Source organism: Ictalurus furcatus, chromosome 22, assembly GCF_023375685.1.
Source record: "Ictalurus furcatus strain D&B chromosome 22, Billie_1.0, whole genome shotgun sequence".
Classification (NCBI taxonomy): domain Eukaryota; kingdom Metazoa; phylum Chordata; class Actinopteri; order Siluriformes; family Ictaluridae; genus Ictalurus; species Ictalurus furcatus.
In genome coordinates, this window is record NC_071276.1 from 5,531,176 (window position 1) to 5,551,355 (window position 20,180).

The 20,180-nt window shown below is 38.3% G+C and overlaps 1 protein-coding gene across 4 annotated transcripts in view; it reads left to right on the forward strand.

Annotated features, from left to right (window-relative positions):
* LOC128598996 (probable E3 ubiquitin-protein ligase HECTD4) overlaps positions 1 to 18,345 on the forward strand; it is a 166,464-nt gene extending 148,119 nt beyond the window's left edge. For 3 of the 4 annotated variants that reach the window (XM_053610274.1, XM_053610275.1, XM_053610276.1), the window contains exons 67-76: positions 1,934 to 2,124; positions 5,633 to 5,779; positions 5,881 to 6,000; positions 7,346 to 7,501; positions 7,593 to 7,696; positions 11,565 to 11,786; positions 13,838 to 14,004; positions 14,225 to 14,420; positions 14,956 to 15,178; positions 16,256 to 18,345. In XM_053610274.1, the coding sequence (XP_053466249.1) occupies positions 1,934 to 2,124; positions 5,633 to 5,779; positions 5,881 to 6,000; positions 7,346 to 7,501; positions 7,593 to 7,696; positions 11,565 to 11,786; positions 13,838 to 14,004; positions 14,225 to 14,420; positions 14,956 to 15,178; positions 16,256 to 16,392 (1,663 nt within the window). In that variant the 3' untranslated portion in view covers positions 16,393 to 18,345. Of the gene's footprint in view, positions 1 to 1,933; positions 2,125 to 5,632; positions 5,780 to 5,880; positions 6,001 to 7,345; positions 7,519 to 7,592; positions 7,697 to 11,564; positions 11,787 to 13,837; positions 14,005 to 14,224; positions 14,421 to 14,955; positions 15,179 to 16,255 lie in introns of those variants that run through there. The other variant, XM_053610277.1, reaches the window with a different exon arrangement.
* The last annotated feature ends 1,835 nt before the right edge of the window (positions 18,346 to 20,180 follow it).

Sequence of the window (20,180 nt, forward strand, 5' to 3'; positions counted from 1 at the left end):
GTTAGAGAACATACCTAAACAAACAACACTGTGAAGACCAAGAAGTCCTGGAAAAGTATCAGTCAGGGTTTGGTTGTAATAAATAGTCCACACTTTTCACATTCTGCAGCACAATTAAATTCATTATAAAAAATGGAAAGTATATTGCGCAACTTCCACTCTGCCTGGAGGAGGCAGTCCACCAAACACCAGTGACTGAGTAAGGGTGACTCTGAAGGTACTATAGAAATCCAAGGTTCAGATTGGCAAAACTCTTCAAAGGACAACTACACAAAGCTGGGTTTAATGGATGAATGATGACCATAAATCCATTATTGAGGGGAAAAAGTGTGGAAACCTGTTTGGAGTTTGCTAAATGACATGTTAGAAGTTCGCTTGTCTGATGAGACCAAAATTGAAGTTGGACAGAAACTCGACCCCAACAACACAGTCCCCACAGTGATGCATGATGGTGGTAGCATCATGTGGTGGGACTCCTTCATCAGCAGGGACTAGGGAAACTAGTCATAGTTAAGAACACAATTTATAGAGCCAATCTAAAGAAAACCTAAAATAGGTTCTCTTCTAGGACAATCCTAGAAGAAAACCTGTTCCAGTCTGCCAGAGACTTGAGACTGGTGTGAAGTTTCACCATCCAACAGCACACTGACCGTAAGCATACCAAAGCTTCACTGGAGTGGCTCAGAATGTTAAGTGTGAAAATTCAGTCTTCAGTATCCATCTGATTTGACATCATTTGAGCAAATTTGGCCAAAAGAATGGGAAAAAATATAAGGATCCATGTGTACAAAGTTGATAGCTCATATCACAGAAGACTTGCAGCTGTTTTTGCCGTCAGACATGGCTTTACAAAGTTTTGACCCAGGAGTGAATACTTGTGCAATCAACAAATATCTGCTTTGTTGTTTAATTAACCTTTGTGTGTAAAAATCCCCTTTTGTCCACTTCAGTTCTGGTTGTAATAGTACAAAATGTGGAAAAGTTCAAGGGGGTCAATACTTTCAAAGCACTAAAGCTTTGGACATTTTATGCTACATAGGGTCATAGGGGGGAAAAGAAAGTACACCCTCCTTCAATTCTATGTTTTTATATATCAGGGCCAAAATAATAATTGTGTGGTCCTCACCAACTTCTACATACAAACAAATAATCTTAGGAGATTAGAACACAACAGATTTCAATATGTAGTATTTTTTCCCCAAAAAGTTAACCAACCAGGTTCGAAACCAGGTGGGGGGAAAAAAAAGTAAACCTTTTAATACTTTCACAGTCATTAAGAGAGTAATTAGTTGTCATCATTTGTGTTTGTAATGAAATACACAAGATGAGTTCATCATTAAGAACTGTGACTACCTCTATAAAAGCAGACCTTTTGGCACTCAGGTGTGTGTCTACATCATGCCGAGAAGACAGGACATCAGCTATAACCTCAGAGAAGCAATTATTTCGCACATCAATCTGGAAAGGGTTATTTCAACCCCACTGAGGTGCTATTGCAGAATCGTAAGAGAGCTATGCATAAATGCATGCCCTCAGATATCAGTGAACTGAAACAGTGTTGTAAAGAAGAGTGGGACAAAATTTCTCCGAAACAATATGAGACACTGGTAAACTCCAGCAGAAAACATTTACAAGATATTGTTGGTGGTTCTACATGTAACTGAATTATGGGTTGTACTAATTTTTTTCCCCTCCAGGTTTCTGAAAGAGGTTTGTGTTTTGGGAAATAATGACTACATGTTGAAATCTGTTCTGTTTTTTGTTGTCACGTGAAGTTATTTTTGTTTATAGAATTTGGTGAGGACCAAATTGTTATTTAGGACTAAATTGGTATTTAGGCCCTAATAAATAAACACACAGAATTGAAGGAGGGGTATACTTTCTTTTTCCCATGACTGTAAACCCTAAACATTTCTGTTCTTGTCTTCTGTAGATGCTCGTGCACTGATGCTCGGCAAGCTCAGAAAACCAGCAGGAAGTGGAACTTGGAGATGGATGTTGCTCTAGTCCAGTATGTTAATCGCCTCTGTCGCCACCTGGCTATAACACCTGCCCGCCTCCATCCCCATGAAGTGTACCTGGACCCCACAGATACAGCAGACCCACGAGTTTCATGCCTGCTAAGTAAGACTTGCTGTTCATTTAGTACAGAGTGAGTGTAGGACTAATTATGGGTTGGTGGTATGACAGTTTTACATGAATTATTAAAATGTCTCTCCAATCTGCCTTTACTGAGGGATCACATGTACATTGATGCTAAAAACATTTGTCAGTTGCACAGAAAATACTTTTATGAATCAAACTTCTGTTCCCAACTTGCGTTCTCCTTGACAGACACACAAACAAATAAATAATCGTCAAGAGTAGGCAGTTCCTTAGTATACTCTTCATCCTTGTTTTGATGGCAACACAGAAGCAGGGCTAAGAACACAAGAGTGTTCATACCTCTCAACTGTAAGGACCTATGGAGATGTGTGATAGAAAACATGTAAAATATGTTAGAAACCAACATTTCAATATGACCGTTTTTCAGTTTCAGTTTTATTTTATTTCTTTATAAATAAAATGTATTATTATTATTGTTATTATAAAAATCCTCTGCTCTCATGGATATCAAATAATTGCAAACACAACACAGATTTATCCAAAATAAGTCTTTGTTAAATATAGGTTTTACATTATTTAGTACACCTGGGTGACTAGGAACAGGAAATTGTTCAACCATGACTTCCTTTTTCACAGAGATATTTATATGAGGTAACACATAGACCAAGTTCCCTTAGTCATTCATAACAATGGGTAAGACCAAGGAATATAGCTGTGATGTGCAGCAAGAGGTTGTTGAGCTTCACAAAATGGGGCGTGTCTATAAGAAAATAGCACAAGCATTGAAAATGCCCATTACCTCCATCAGGGCAATAATTAAGATGTTCCAGTCAACTGGAAATGTTATGAATCGACCTGGAATTGGACGTGTGTCTATATCGTCTCAACGCACTGTGAAGAGGACGGTTCGATTGGCCAGAAAATCTCCAAGGATCACAGCTGGAGAATTGCAGAAGTTAGTTGTGTCTTGGGGTCAGAAAGTCTCCAGTACTACAATCTGAAGTCACCTACATCACCACAAGTTGTTTGGAAGGGTTAAAAAAGAAAAAGCCTCTACTCTCATCCAAATACAAACTCAAGCATCTTCAGTTTGCCAGACACTACTGGAACTTCAAATGGGATCGGGTTCTATGGTCAGATGAAACCAAAATAGAGCTGTCAATAAACACCCGAGGTGGTTTTGGTGCACACAGAGAGGTAGCCATATGGAAAAGTACCTCATGCCCATGGTTAAATATGATGGTGGCTCTTTAATATTTTGAGGCTGTTTTTCTGCCAGAGGATCTGGACATTTTGTTAGGATACATGGCATCATGAACTCAATCAAATATCAACAGATATTAAATGAAACCTGACTGCATCTGTGAGAAAGCTTCAAATGGGCCGTGGTTGGATCTTCCAGCAGGACAACGATCCAAAACATCATCAAAATCAACACAAAAATGGTTTACTGACCACAAAATCAAGTTCCTGCCATGGCCATCCCAGTCCCCTGACCTGAACCCTATAGAAAACCTGTGGGGTGAACTGAAGAGGAGAGTCCACCAGCATGGACCTCGAAGTTTGAAGGATTTGGAGAGATTGTGTACGGAGGAACGGTTTCAGATCTCACACCATGTATTCTCCAACCTCATCAGGCATTATAGGAGAAGACTCAGAACTGTTATCTTGGCAAAGTATTGACTAAAAGGGTGGCAATAATTGTTGCACACCTATATTTAACAAAATATTTTTTTATAAACCTGTGTTTTGTGTACGATTGCTTGATATCCATTAGAGCAGAGCATTTTTGTGAATTTTTTGTTACAAAAGTTCAAAAGGTTAAACAATTGACAGTTTTTCACAGCCTACTTTGCTGTGCCAATATTAGTGGAGGGCACTGTATGCTTCCTTGTAGAGCTATATTTTAATCAATATGGAAATTGGAACTTACAAAATAGTCTTAAAAACCAACATGAAAAATAGTTGTGATATCATTAGGGCTGCAACTAACAAATAAAATATCTACATAATATATACATAATCGATTAGTTGGCTGATAATTTTTCCAATTAATCGGATGGGGCAGGGCAAGCTTTCAGTACCATTTTTTTTTATGTTTATTTAACATAAAATCCACAAACTGATTTTTATGTGCATCCATAAAAATAATCCATAAATACTATAAAATAAAAGTTTGTTTTCACATATATATATATATATATATATATATATATATATATATATATATATATATATATATATATATATAATATGTGAAAACAAACTTTTTATATATATATATATATATATATATATATATATATATATATATATATATATTATATATATATATATATATATATATATATATATATATATATATAACTTATTTTACAGTATTTATGCATTTTTTTTATGGATGCTCAAAAAGCACTGAATTAAACTACAGTCATAAATTAATAATAAAAACTCCCTTTCACTGCACCTTGTGGTTTCTGTTACTCGCTGCCTTTAGGAATATTATTTTACTTGTTTACTTTTGATCATAATGTTTTAATGAGACATTACAGATTTTACTCGCGCTACACTCTGTATCAGCGCGTCTACACAGCACGTGAGGAACAATGCGGCGTCGTTACTAACACAACACTTCCGTTATAATAAACAACAAAATTTACACTGCAAGCGCGCAGATACAACATATAATGATAAACTTAAATTAAACTAAACCTTTTAAGCAGCGTGCACCAGTTTCCCTGCCCCTTACGCACATTGGAGAATTTTGGATATAAACATAAATTTGTCCTCGTGCATCAGTTTGATTTCCACGGTGTTTAAAATGCCTTATTGGACTTGGAGGTTACACTTTCTTCCTCAGTCACGTGATGATTTCCCCTCCGTCTGAGGTCATGTTGGGAATAAATGGTAACGCTGACAGAAAGTAAACTGAAGAAAGTCATTATCGGTGACTCTGGGTGTTTGCTAATGCTAGCGGGCGTATGACATCATGCGCCGTCGTGGCTTATACTTCCGGTTAGTAAAAAGAAAACTGCTAGTGTTATATTTGACATGATATTACCTTTCTAAAATCCTCACACTAGACGGTAGTGCACACTGCATAGTGTAAGTGTATAGTACTTCATTTGGGACACAGCTTTAGTATTTACTCTCCGAAGCGTGTTTTCGGAACAGAAGTAACGTAATGAGTAAACATGCCCCATGCCGCGCGCAGACCAACTAATCCATAATGAGATTCGTTGACAACGATTTTCATAATCGATTATTATCAATTTTATTGATTAGTTGTTGCAGCTCTAGATATTGTGGATCATGAAACCAGCCTGAAAAAAAGTGATGTGATGTATTTTGCCAGATTGCCCACTCTAGGACTAATACACCTTCACAGGAATTATTCGTAGGAACATTTCACAATATTTTGGAATAGATATGTTTGTATTAAACCGTTGAAGATTATTTATGCATTAGTGTGAAATTTCAGTGAAACAAGTTTTTGTTGTGGAATAATAAGAACTTTGATCTGTAGGTGTGCCTGTTGAGAGTTTGCGTCTACGCTTTGCCCTACTGCAGTCCCTTAACAATACCCTGGAGGGTTTCTTTCTGCCACTTGTGGAGCTAAGGCAGACACATACCTATCAGAACAGTATTGCTGCCCTGCTGTGCGAGGCTAAAGGTCTGCTGCTACATATGTTCAAGGAACTAAGTTACGAAATAATTTGATTTTAAAGGTTAATCTGTCCTCACATTTCTTTTGTTTGTTTATGTCTCTTTCAGGCCTTATTTTTTATGACACTAAGGTAGCCATTATGAACAAGGTGCTGAATGCAACAGTACAGCGCACTGTTGACCATGCTGCCCCCGAGATCACACTGGATCCTCTCGAGCTAGTGGGAGGTATGCAGAGCATTTACTTTCACGCCTTCATATTTTTTATTCGAAGCAACATTAACCCTCTTACCTCGTATGGCCGAAAAACCGGCTTGCCCGTCTTTGATCTATTCCCGTAAGGACGATATACCGGCTTGGTCGTCTATGCCAAATCCCCTTAAGGCCGATATAGCGGCTTTACAGTGTAAACGTTATCCCCGTAAGGCCGGTGTACCGGCATTACTCTGTTATGATTCCTTACTTATTTAATTATTTTTTTTTACCCGGAAGGTTGATGACGTCATGATGTCACGACGTGATTACGTTATTACGCCGGCATTACGATGAAGCTGATCCAAGCGTGAATATTGGTGTAATAGTAGAAGTGAACTAAAAATGCCAAAGCGAAAAGCTAATCGTGCTCCAGCTAAAGTTACACCTACAGTGAACACAGGTACATCTAAAACAGTGAAAAAAAAGAAAACATACACAGTTACACAGGCCAGAGCGAGGATTCTTGATAGTGACAGCAGTGAAAGTTCAGGCGATGTTGAAACCGAAACTGATAGAGACGCAAGAGACTCTCCTGATTCAGACCCTGATCCGTCTTCATCTTCAGCATAAACCAGTGCAACTGACACTGCAGGGGTCTGGAGTCATAACGGGACCATTTCTGTGCATTCGTGAAAACACTACCTGCTGCTCTGATTATCACCAGAAACTTGACTTTTGGCGCTAAAATGCATTTATTTATTTATTATTTACTTGAATTTATTCAAAGGCATTGACCACGCTGATGCACATATGGTACTTCTAAATGAGTATAAGGATTTTAGCGAGCATTTTTCGTCATTTCTCTAGTTAAGAATTGTGCTCTAAGTGGAGTAAAAAACACTGAACTGCTTCATTTTCAAAGTAATATTACACAAATACATTATTATAAGTTGTTTCAAGGCCTAAAAATGTTAAAATTAAAATGTTGATTTTGGCCCAGGAACTCAGGGTTGGCGTGCTGTTTCTCTGGGGAATCTAGGGTTATGGGACATAATACTGTGGGAACTTAGGGGTAAGAGGGTTAAATGGAGACATGATGCAATCAAAGCACAGCTAGTTAGTATACAGCTAACATAAAAGTTAGTAACAAGTAGGACTAGACTTGGTCATGGTGGAGGAGTTCCTGTCGACGGAGTTGTATGTATTCATGCTGAAATTCTGGATGGAAATGATTATGTATAAATCCATTACTTATGTCATATTAGGGAGAATTGGCTCAACATGGACCTGGGACAGGCTTGAAGGGCTCCAGATAACACTAACATTGCCCCGTGTTCACATTTTATAATTGTCTTTTAATATGCATGTCTCTGTCCAGGTGAGATCCACTCCTCAGAGAACACCTACTTTTGCCAGTCAGCTCGGCAGCTGTCTAATGTTCCCTCATCTCAGCTGTGTGTGAAACTTGCTAGTGGAGGAGACCCCACCTATGCCTTCAACATCCGCTTTACTGGAGAGGAAGTTCATGGCACTAGTCAGAATGCAAACACAGTACAGTACTCATGCACCCCTCATTCACTTAATTCAAATCAATTTTTATATTAAAAGCTTGTTCTTTTCCATAGGTGGTTCATTTCGCCACTTCCTGTGGCAAGTCTGCAAGGAGCTGCAAAGCAACATCTTATCTTTGCTTATGCCATGTCCCAGTTCTGCCAGTAATCGCAGCAAGGTATGTAGTCCTCAACATCCTGTGCTATACTCTGTGTATGAGGAAAATAAAAAGGCTGTTGTGTTTTATATAACTTGAGCAAGGGTTAGAACCTTTTAAGGGTTAAAACAGGCTCTGATCTCTGATTGCTTAAGTGAATCCTCTTGCAGTTTTTAAGGTTTGTCCTCCAATTATAGTCAGTTCAAACTTCTAATTTAAATATTTAAAATTATTAGTTCCCAAAACATAGATTATTATTAGTTCCCAAAACATAGATACTAGAGGTTATACTCGATGGGTTTTTACCACTAATAAAAAAATCCTACTTTAACCAATTGCTGTTGTAATATTTTACCATTTAAGCTTTTCCAGAGTGAAGTGCTTTGGAGTCTCTATCAAATACATATCCTCATGGTAGTTTACTAGGTCAAAGACTAAGAATACCATCAAACTAAAAACCTTTTGCTAAAACCCTAGGGATAACACTTTACTTTGTTAGTACTTTAGCATTCTCAGTGGTACTATATTATACTACAGGCATACTATAGTAATCATACTATAGGCAGGCCCCTGATTGTAGTGCTTTAATTTAATTTGCTGGCTTGCAGACTTGCTGTTATTTTTCTAGCTGTGCTATGTTGCCAATACACAACTCAATCATAGCTCCTGACTTACTAAAGGTTTGCGTTTATAAACGTGTGCACCCACAGAAAAGTGCAAAGGGTCTACTGAAGGTGTATCAAAATTATGGGTCAACATCTCAGAATGATCAAAACATTTCTTAAAATGACAATGTAACTGTGGTAAAGCTGGTTTCAGATTAAACTGATCAGCCATAACAATAAAATCACCTGCCTAATATTGTGAAGGTCCCCCTTGTGCCACCAGAACAAAACTGACCATCTAGGCATGGACTCCAAAAGACCTCTGAAGGTGTGCTGTGGTACGTTAGCAGCAGATCCTTTAAGTCCTGTAATGTGCGAGGTGGGGCCTCCTTGGATCGGACTTGTTTGTCCAGCACATTCCACAGATGCTTAATCGAATTGAGATCTGGGGAATTTGGAGGTCGAGTCAACACCTTGAACTCTTTGTCATGTTCTGCAAACCATTCCTGAACCGTTCTTGCAGTGTGGCAGGGCGTATTATCCTGCTGAAAGAGACCACTGCCATTAGGGAATACAGTTGCCATGAAGGGGTGTACAAGGTCTGCAACACTGTTTATGTAAGTGGTACGTGTCAAAGTAATATCCACATGAGTGCCAGGACCCGAGGATTCCCAGCAGAACATTGTACAGAGCAGAAGAAAACATGATACATCAGACCAGGCCACCTTCTTCCATTGCTCAGTGGTCCAGTTCTGATGCTCCTGTGCCCATTGTAGATGCTTTCGGCCAGTCAGCATGTGCACTCTGACCAGTCTGCAGCTATGCAGTCTCATACGCAGCAAGCTGCACTGCACTGTGTTCTGACACCTTTCTATCACCAGCATTAACTTTTTCAGCAATTTGTGCTACAGCAGCTGTTCTGTAGGATCGGACCAGACAGGTTAGCCTTCCCGCCACACACGCATCACTGTCACTGGTTCACCGGTTGTTCTTCCTTGGACCACTTTTGGTAAGTACTAACCACTGCATAGCAGGGAACATCCCACAAGACCTGCCATTTTGGAGATTCTCTGACCCAATCGTCTTGCCATCACAATGTGGACATAATCAAAGTCACTCAGATCCTTACACTTGCCCATTTTCCCTGCTTCCAACACGTCAACTTTGAGAACTGACTGTTCACTTGCTGTCTTATATATCCCACCCATTGACAGGTGCCATTTTAATGTGATACTCAATGTTTTTCAATTCACCTCTGTGGTTTTAATGTTATGGCTGATCGATGTATATTCACTGCATGTTCACAACTCCAGTAACAAAAGTATTTGTACTATATTTTGTAAAGTTTTCCAAGCATCTCACAATCTTAAATCTGGATATGTAATTATGCATGTTTGGCTAGGCTTCAGTTGACTCTTCAAGAGTCTCTTCCATGAGAACTCACCATGGCTATCAAGAACAAATAGCACGCAGAAAAAACTATTTTAAACCTATACAATACTATAACCCAATGACTTGCCCAGTCACAATCCACCCTTTTAAACATTTGCACATATTTCTTATATCCCAAAATCAATGGAACATTAACCTATAGACTTGATCTGTGCCACACACCAAAAGGACACCATGTGTGATGGCAACCTCATGCCTCCAAAAATAATAGCTGTGTTTACATGAACAACAATAATCCACTCTTAACCCGATTAAGACCATACTTTGATTAAGAAACTACCATGTAAACAACAATTTTTACTTACCTTAATCTAATTAAGGTCATACTCGAATTAAGCTCTAATCGAATTAAGACAGGTGGAGTACTCCTGTTTTAGTCGCATTATGGACGTGTATTACAGACATGTAAACACATTAATCACATTATGAACGTTGCGTGAGAGTTTTCACCGCATTTTGCGACAGGACACGATCACACACAGCAGTTCTCAACATTTTACGGCGAACAAGAGAGTTCGGCTGCGCAAACCGAAAAAAAAAAAGAGTTCCCAAACCGCATACTTGCCTACTATAGGCCTGTAGTGGGAAAAAAACATGCATCTCAGCTACTATATAGACGGTAAGTACGTGGTTTGAGACGCAGCCCACGGCTTCAAGCAGTCGTCTATTAGCACGTACAGCATGACAAATAATTAACTGCACTTAAAGCGTTCGTAAAAAAATTTAAATAAAAACACCCAAAACTGTATACGGTCCCATAACGAAGACGAACTGTATGTTGATACGTGAAATTCTGGAGGGACGTCGGACGGCGTGGCGCAGTGACGTAATGACGCGGGCTGTTAATCTAATTATGTTCTAAAACATGTAAAACGGGAACATGACAGGAGTATTTTAAAAGCGACTCATGTAAACACCTTAATCACATTATTATCTTAATCTCAGTAAGGTCAGTAATTAGATTACTGCTGTCCATGTAAACGTAGTCACTGACATTAGAAGGAATAATAGTAGCTGTTATATAATGTGTAACGATATATCTATCGTCCGCTAGATGGCGTTGTTTGTCTTGGATCGAGCCAAAGTAAACTTTAGTGCGCATATAGCTTAAAAGATTGCATTGTAAACTTAATTGTATTCACTGACTAATATATATTAAATAAGCGTTTTTGTATTTCTTTTCAGTTTTGTAAGAAATGTAAGAGAAAATTGTCAAAAGAAATTACCTCATTGCACTTATGGAACAAAGTGTCAACTTTACTTTTCACCTGAGTGGTCATTCAAGCCTCTCGACAAGCTGAAATGTGTTTAGCTATCTGTATTTGCTCATTCAGAAACGTGATCAGAGGAAAGAAAACTACAAAATGAACTTAAAATCTGCCATTGATCCAAATGCGTTGAAATGTTGTATCTGTGGGATACATTTCTCTACCATGTCAATTTTGAAATGGTCCACAATCTTGAGAAGGAATCCACCATTGCTGCTTTCAGCTATATTTGCTGTAGTTTTTTTTTTTTGGTCATTAATACAGTGGATGCATAATTTTATGGTTACAGTGTGCTGTGCCTGTGAGCTGTTTTTATCACCTGTCAAACATTAGCATCAGGTCACGTTTTAATCACGTTATAATCTGGTTACATCATCCATATTTGCCCAGGCCTATTTGCACATACAAGATATTGCTCATTACTTGAGATCCTAGTAAATCAGGGCCATTGTGTTTATCCTAGGTAGATTTTATCTGAGGCTACCTGTTTGTGCAAAATACTGAATTATTGCAACACCTTCCTTTTTCAGGATAATACTAATGCAGTATTGTGTATTTGTCCAGGGGAAGTACATCCTAACGTCTGGCTCCATCACTTATGCTGAAGAACAGCTGCTGCATTTCTTCGGTCAACTGCTGGGAATTGCCATCCGTGCAGATGTGCCTTTACCTCTGGATTTGCAGGGTTCCTTCTGGAAAGGTCTAGTTGGTGATGACCTAGACCAAGAAACAGATCTGCAAGAAGCTGACCACCTTACCTACAACTATGCCAAGAAGTTTGATAGTGTAAGACAAGTACACTAAGAACAAAGTACCTAAATCAAAATAATGAGAACTGGTTAAACAACTAAGTTAAGAGGCAGAAGATAAAACATATCCAAACTAGTTATTGTGAATCATACCTTAACTAATTACTGTCATGAATTTGGCACCTTGGTACAGATTCTACAAGTCTCTGGAACTGTTCTGGAAAGATGAACAGCATTCTTGCAAAATATATCCTCTCAAGTGGTGTTTTGATGATGGTGTTGGTGTTGGAGAATGCTGTCCAACACTTCAGTCCATAATCTCCCATAGGTGTTCAACGGAGTTGAGATCAAGTGATTCTGAAGGCCATAGCATATGATTTACATCATTTTCTTCATCAGTCCATTCTGTGATCCCTTGATGTGGATAGAAATGGTTCATCATAGGATAACAATGATCAGTCAGAATAACGTTGCATTCAAATTTAGTGACCCTTCCCTCTAAGCAGACAACTGGAGCCCAACGTATAACAGAGACACAATGTTTACTTTAGTTAGTCACCTGTGTATTGGTGGAGTTAGAAATAGTGCAAAACATTGATTGGTCAAAAAAAGCAACTAAATGTGTCTGGCTACAGATGTATCTCCTATATACCAAATGGCATTTTGTTGCATTTTCGTTGCATTATAGTATTGCCTATACTAAAACTTAGTGTATCATGCTCAGCAGTTCATCTTGGTATGGAAACTAGGCACAGCCATTTTAAGATCTAATAATCAAGATCAAAGTGACCTCCACAACCACTTCCTGTTATGAATTGGAGAAATTGACACAGGCATTCAGTCATGGGATTGAATAGATTACTGCCATACTGCATAAATCAGTATAACCCACCCCAAGAGCCAGCCCTGCTGCCGGTTCTGTTGATGTAAAAGATGTTTTTCACTATATCGTCTCTGAACTCTGCTAAGGAATGCTAATACTATAGGTGTGTAGATTAAATCCAGATTAAATTGTTTAATTTGGCCTTTTCTTAGTTCTTGGGTCTTTTGTTATATACACTCACCATCCACTTTATTAGGAACATCTGTACACCTGCACATTCATGCAGTTATCTAATAAGACAAGCATGTAGCAGCAGCACAATGCATAAAATTATCCAGATACAGGTCAAGAGCTTCGGTTAATTTTCACATGAAAAATCAGAATTTTGGGAAAATGTGATCTCAGTGCCAGATTGGCTGGTTTGAATATTTAAGAAACTCCTGATCTCCTAGATTTTCACAAACTACAGTCTCTAGAGTTTATACAAAATGGTGTGAAAAACAAAAAAAAACATCCTGTGTGGTGGTGGTGTTGAGCGAGATTAAAGGAGACTGACCAGACTGGTTTGAGCTGACAGGAAGTCTACAGTAACTCAAATAAGCACTCTTTACAACCGTGGAGAACAGATAAGCATCTCAGAATGCCCAACACATCAAACCTTGAGGTGGATGAGCTACAACAGCAGAAGACTGCTGTGTGTGAAAATCCCAGGATATCAGCAATTTCTGAAATACTCAAATCTGCTCATCTGGTACCAACAGCCATGCCACAATCAAAGACACAGAGATCACACTTTTTCTTCATACTGATGTTTGATGTGAACATTACCTGAAGCTCTTTACCTGTATTTGCATGATGGTTTGCACTGCACTGCTGACACATAATTGGCTGATTAGATAACTGCGTGAATGTACAGGTGTTCTTAATAAAATGGACGGCGAGTGTATGCAGGTCATTAGTGATTGTAGATTGTTTCATTAATGTGCCTTACCATAAATACTTTGTTAATGACTACAGAAGTTTCACACACCTGTGTGCTAATGCAATGACTTTGCTTGGAAACAACATTGTGTATACTTAATATAGCAAGCACTCCTGCCAATATTATCACCATTTGTCAGCACTATGTTCACTTGTACTTATATTAGCATGGGTCTGTTTGTCCTTCTCAAAAACTCAGCATAAAAAGAGTAAGACACAGTACTTTAACATTCAACTAATTATATGCGTTACTCATGTCACCTTGCTATACCCGTTTCACTTAGGTGACTGATAAGGCTGAGTTGGAAGCGCTATGCACAGAAATCTCATCACAGAGCCACTCAGGTGAAAGCCCTGACTCACCCAGCCGGCCATGCTGTACCTTCACCTATGTCACCATGACAGGCGAGGAGGTGGAACTGTGCCAGGATGGGCATAATCTTGCCGTCAGGTAGGGTTCAAAAGACATTAGGTAAAAGAGTGGGGAGAAATATACAGTGTTAGAGTAGGGGGATTGTGCAGCTGCTTATTACGTTTCAGCTACTGGTAAGCTGAAATAGATCTTTACCCTGACTGTTCTCTCTTGCTTTATCAGATCTTTCTGGATTAGTTTATTTAAATGTTTATGCTCTAACACTTGTTTAATTTTTTATTTTTTTTTGTATTTCCAGTTGGGAGAACAAAGACTTGTATGCTCAGGCAGTACGTGCCTTGCGTCTGCGGGAACTGCAGAATGTGGAGCGTATGAGTGCTGTTCGTGCTGGCTTGGGCTCCATTATCCCTCTGCAACTTCTCACATTGCTCAGCCCCTTAGAGATGGAACTGCGTACCTGTGGTCTCCCCTACATCAACCTGGAATTCCTTAAGGTAATATTATTTCCTAGTATGCTTATGCCTAATTTAACCTTCTTGCTTGCCTCTTTTACTTATAAATGGAAATAGTATACCTTCCCCTTTTTCTTTGGAGTTAGCATTTTGGCTTGAAGCATTTGAAAATTTTCATTACTGGGCGGCTGTGGCTCAGGTGGTAGAGCGGGTTGTCCACTAATCGTAGGCTTGGCGGTTCAATTCCCGGCCCACGTGACTCCACATGCCGAAGTGTCCTTGGGCAAGACACTGAACCCCGAGTCGCTCCTGATGGCAAGCTAGCGCCTTGCATGGCAGCTCTGGTACCATTGGTGTGAATGGGTGAATGAGACACAGTGTAAAGCGCTTTGGAACCGCTAATGTTAAAAAAGCGCTATATAAGTGCAGACCATTTACCATATTTTCTCAAATAAGTTTTCAGAGTATGCATCGCTACCTCAAAAACAGCTAATATATCTAACCCATTGTCTTCAAGTCCCCAAACAAAAAATACATTTTCTAATCTTTTTTCATCAAAACTTTAACACAACTTCAGGCTCATACAATGTATCAAGTGGGGCTGATGGAGACCGACCAGCACATTGAGTTCTTCTGGACAGCACTGGAGATGTTTACACAAGAAGAGCTCTGTAAGTTCATTAAGTTTGCCTGCAATCAGGAGCGGATACCCTTCACTTGCCCCTGCAAGGATGGTGGGCCAGACACTGCTCATGTGCCTCCTTATCCCATGAAAATTGCCCCTCCAGATGGTGCAGTGGGTATGTATGATAAACAGCTTTCTGGGTTTCTTTGTGAGTGTTATGTTTTTGTGTTAGCCTAATTGTAATATGCCTGTTTGTTTTACAGTAGGTGTGCTTCTCGAGCACTTCTGACAGTAGGCTAGTTTGCTTGGCTAGCTTCTAACATTAGGGGTTTCCGCGAATGCATGGTCACAAATACAGTCCCCTCCAAAACTATTGAAACGGCAATGCCAATTCATTTGTTTGTTCTATACACCAATGAATTTTGGGTTTGAGATCAAAAGATGGATATGAGACAAGAGTGTAGAATTTCAGCTATTTCCTGATATGTACTTATAGATGTGTTAAACAATATAAGACACTGAACCTTTTGTGTCAGACCACCCAAATTTTAGGTGAGCAAAAATATAGTGACAGATAAGTCTTAAAGTAAATGAAAGTAGATAACACTTAATTTTTGGTCGCATATCCCTTGCTTGCTATAACTGCTTCAAGCCTGTGTCTCAACAAATTTACATGTACGTTTAGAGCGACTTTCACTTTAAAAAGTTGCCCGACAGATCTTTGGAGAAAGCTAAAGTAATCTGCACAGATTGCGAAGCCGAATTTATCAATCACAGATCTCTACAGCCTCGCCAATCTATACTACAGTACTCTTGCGTGAATAACGAAACCTGTAAGTTGGAAGGTAACTAATGCTTTGGCTAATTGAACAGTTAAAAACACTTGAACTTGGAACACATTTTTTGTTGTTAATTTTCATGTATATTAGTGCATTAGTGGTTTCAACATCTGTTGTTTTAAATGTGCTTTATAAATCAATAAACTAAACATATAAGAAATTATTGCCTTCTAAGCTAATTTTAATGGCCTTGATATTTTTGAAATCCAGCAGGCACTTTAACATATTTAACATATAACATATACTTGCAGCCACATCACCTTCTTCCTCTTATCCCCTTATTCCTCTCCCTCTGTTCCCAGCATGTTTCACTGTTCAGTTCATTATTAATAGAAAAATGTTTGATTTAGTTTAAATCTGTGTGTATATGTAGTTTTTGTAGTGCTGAGTCTGTGTTTTTTTTTTTGTTTTAGGTTCGCCTGACTACCGTTACATTCGAGTAGAGACCTGCATGTTTATGGTGAAGCTGCCCCAGTATTCCTCTCTTGATGTGATGCTGGAAAAGTTACGTTATGCTATACACTATCGTGAGGACCCTCTGAGTGGCTAAAGGATTCCAAAACACAAATACACACACACACACACACACACACACACATTCATGTTCACTCCCACCCAGAAATTTTAAGAAAGACCGATTTTGCTGGAAGTACGGACTCATTGAATGATCCCTTTTATTTTAGCTTGATTGTTGAAACTTCAGCCCAAACTTCTTGCCTTTTAAACAGACCAGTGTTTTGTTTTCTGGATTGCATTAAGTTGAATTACACTTTTAGGTGGAACCTACATGATGTATCTGATGGTAGTTAATGCATCATTAGATAATATGGAGAAGAATATGGAGCTGCACTTTTATTTTCCTTATTCCCCCATGGTTTCATATTATTTACATCCCTGCACTTTATTGCTACCCTTTAAATGCTCTTTTTATTTCTCTTATAAATTAAATGACTTTCATCTCCTATGTGCCGTTATAACTGCAATCTTGCAGTGGTGGTGGGGGGTAAAATTGGGATGGAAGGGGGATGGCAAATATTATTATTATTATTATTATTATTTTTATTTTTATTTTTTTTTTTTTGGGCACAGCATATAGGACCTTAGGTTTTCCCACATCTGTGATGACCCGTTCATTTACACACACATTTAGAAGAATAAAGCAAATGGCTGAAAAATCCCCGCTTTATTGGATGATTAAGAAATTCATAAATAAATGTAAAAAAAAAATTTGTATCATAACACAACAGCAGCTCTCCCATGCAACTTGCCCATTAATACAAGACAGTAAGAGCCAGATGCTTTTACAGTAGAAAATTTGAGGAGTTAAATATGCATACTGGGGAATGGTGATTTTCAAGAAATGTACAAAGTCAAGAAATTTATTAATATTTGGGTGGTTACCACAATGGAATGTTTAAATTGACTTCTAACAAATGTGCTGTTATTGTAAAAATATTGCATGCTCTCCCCCCTCTCTCTCCCCCCTCTCTCTCCTCTCTCTCTCTCTCTCTCTCTCTCTCGCTCTCTCGCTCTCTCGCTCTCTCTCTGTGTGTGGCCATTGCATTATTGCTGTCCACCATTTTATTTTTGGTTCTGAGTGGTGATCTTAGCGTCTCACTTAGCATCTCCCCCTTTGCTACTTAAATAAGGTTATGCTTCTCAGCCCCCATTCTGGTAGGAACAGCACTGCATAGTACCATTTACTATTATAAAATGTTACTGAGCTTCGGCTTGGCTTGCCATTTTTGTTGTTTGTATGCTGGATTTGCACAAGAATTCAGTCTTTTATTATTATTATTATTATTATTATTATTATTTTATAATTTGCTTTATTTGTAATTTTGTCATTACCAGATTTTTTACATTATTGTTTCTGCCTAAAGTATATAGGGAAAAACGGAGAAGAAGAAAAAAAATCATTAGTTTGAACAAGGAACGGTTCTTTTGTCTTTTGAATCCTTTTATAAAGCTTAGAAATAGTTAGGAACACTACTTAATTATAATCAAGTTGGAGTGTGCTGTTCCTTCTAATGCTTGTGTTTGCAGTGTTTTATTGTGCGTCTTCAATGGAGCCATTGTAACATTCATGCCACTTGGAGAATGCTACCGAAGACCTCCCCCAGAATGTTCGAAATAGAGTTTAGACTCTTAATGCTGTACATTTTGGTGTGATTGCTGCTATTAAAGATACTCCATCCTCGTTTCTCTTGACCTTTCAGAGGAAGAATATTAATGTTTGTTAGAAGGCATCCACAGAAAACAAACGATCTGTGCTGTACATTAACCTGATATTTATTACAATTATTTATGGTTGCATTAACTTCTCTTTCTTACATCTACACATCTGGAATATAATAGAATATAATGCAGATGTGAGAATTCCAGTTCAGTGATATTGATTTCTTAATCTCTGTCACAGAATATAAATAAAAATGTATTGATGTATATTTTTTGTATGCAGATGGTTTAAACATATTGGGTTCTGCTTAGTATACAACATAACTTTATTATTATTATTATTATTATTATTATATTATTATGGTCATTCCATCTCAAGTGGCCCAATACAGGTTGCTTGACCATTTTCAGTTTTCCAAATATATATTATTTGTGATTACCTCCATGTATTGGCATTGCAAACCACCAGTTTTTTGTTTGTTGGTTTGTTTTTTTAACTTTACTTTGTTTATCTGCGATGGCCATCTTTGTGTCATGGAACACAACAAATTTTGGTTATACAGATGCTTTTGGAAACCTCAATATCTCAGCTCAGGATGGTCCTAGGTCCTTGGAACAAAAACATGTATAAACAAAAATGTAACATTTTGCACATTCTTGTTCCTTAGACTTAGAACTTAAGTAAAATTGTAATTTTCACGATTGCTCACAGTTCTTTTTTAGGGTCCGTTTATAATGGCAAGGGTTCGAGTCTTGGTCGTCTTATACTGTATGTACCTAGGTAAGTATAGTGTGCATGCAGAATATTTCAAGTTTGAAACTACTTTGTGTTGAATATCTCTGGTGGGGACAGATACGAAATTTTCACAGAAATAAGTCCTCTATGGTCGCATTCCGCTGTCATATTTTGAGTTTGCGATTCCACTGGTTACAGAGCTAGGGCATTTTGAGTAATGAACAGATGTAATATACGCATAACAAATAATAAAAATGAACAGTATTTTACATGCAGTAGCTTATGCGTTTCCCCAGATTTCTACTGACCCTACCTCTGAACCAGTGGATACTGTACAACAGAATGCTACCATAGAGGACTTATTTCTGTGAAAATTTTGTATCTGGTCACCGGACCAGAGATATTCAACCCAAAAATTGAGGGGAATTTTACAATTGCACAATTCCACCTCCTTAGGATGTGAGAGAAGGATGCAAGGATGAGCGACGTCGATTAATGATGACTGTTCTCAGCCTCATGGATGACCTCACTGCGCTTCAGGGATCTGCAGTTATGTTGTTGGAGTTTGGTTAATAACAACATTCTTAATAATAAAGCAAAATGCACGGATAATATGTGAAATATCTGGGTTTTCCACAATGAATTAATGAACAATACATAAATTATGGCATCTTTTGTGCAGCTTTGCCTATCCAAACATGCAAGGGTGCAACAATTCATTACAATACTCTTTGTAAGCATATTATTATTTAATTATATTTCACACAAAATTCCATCGCATCATCAAAGGACCTTTTGGTTGAGATTGGTGCAGATGTAAAGGAGGAGGAGCATTTATACGTGCGTCAGGTATTTTCAACAAGAAACACCTGCATAGGATACACCTGTGTATCCACGCTTATAGCTCCTCTGGAAGCTTTCTCACTCCTCGGTCCTCACCGTGCAATTAGAGAATTCCACACTTCAAGATGGTTGACGTCTATCAATTTCTGGGTCACGGGCTGGAGGAGCGAGGAAACTAGGAAGCATCAATTTGAATATTGAGAAGCACCCTTGTTTTGACGAGTTTCTGTGGAGGAACTCCAGTGACCTGCATACAGCTCTGACCTCAATTAAATGTTGATTGCAAGACAGGCCGCCCAAGTGCTTTTCACTGAATGGGCACAAATTCCCATAGACTCACTTCAAACTGTTGTAGAAAGCTATGTGTGTGTATATGTATATATAAAACAAGAAACCTATCAATCACATGTTCCAATATTTTTGGTCGCCTACAAATCGGGTTGTGTGATACAAATTGTGCTATGTTTTTTGTTGTTTTACACATCTACATATAAATACCAGGAAATAAAAGCTGAAATTCTAAACTCTCATACTCATCGTTTGATCTCAAACTCAAATGCTTCAGTCTACAGCAAAAACTA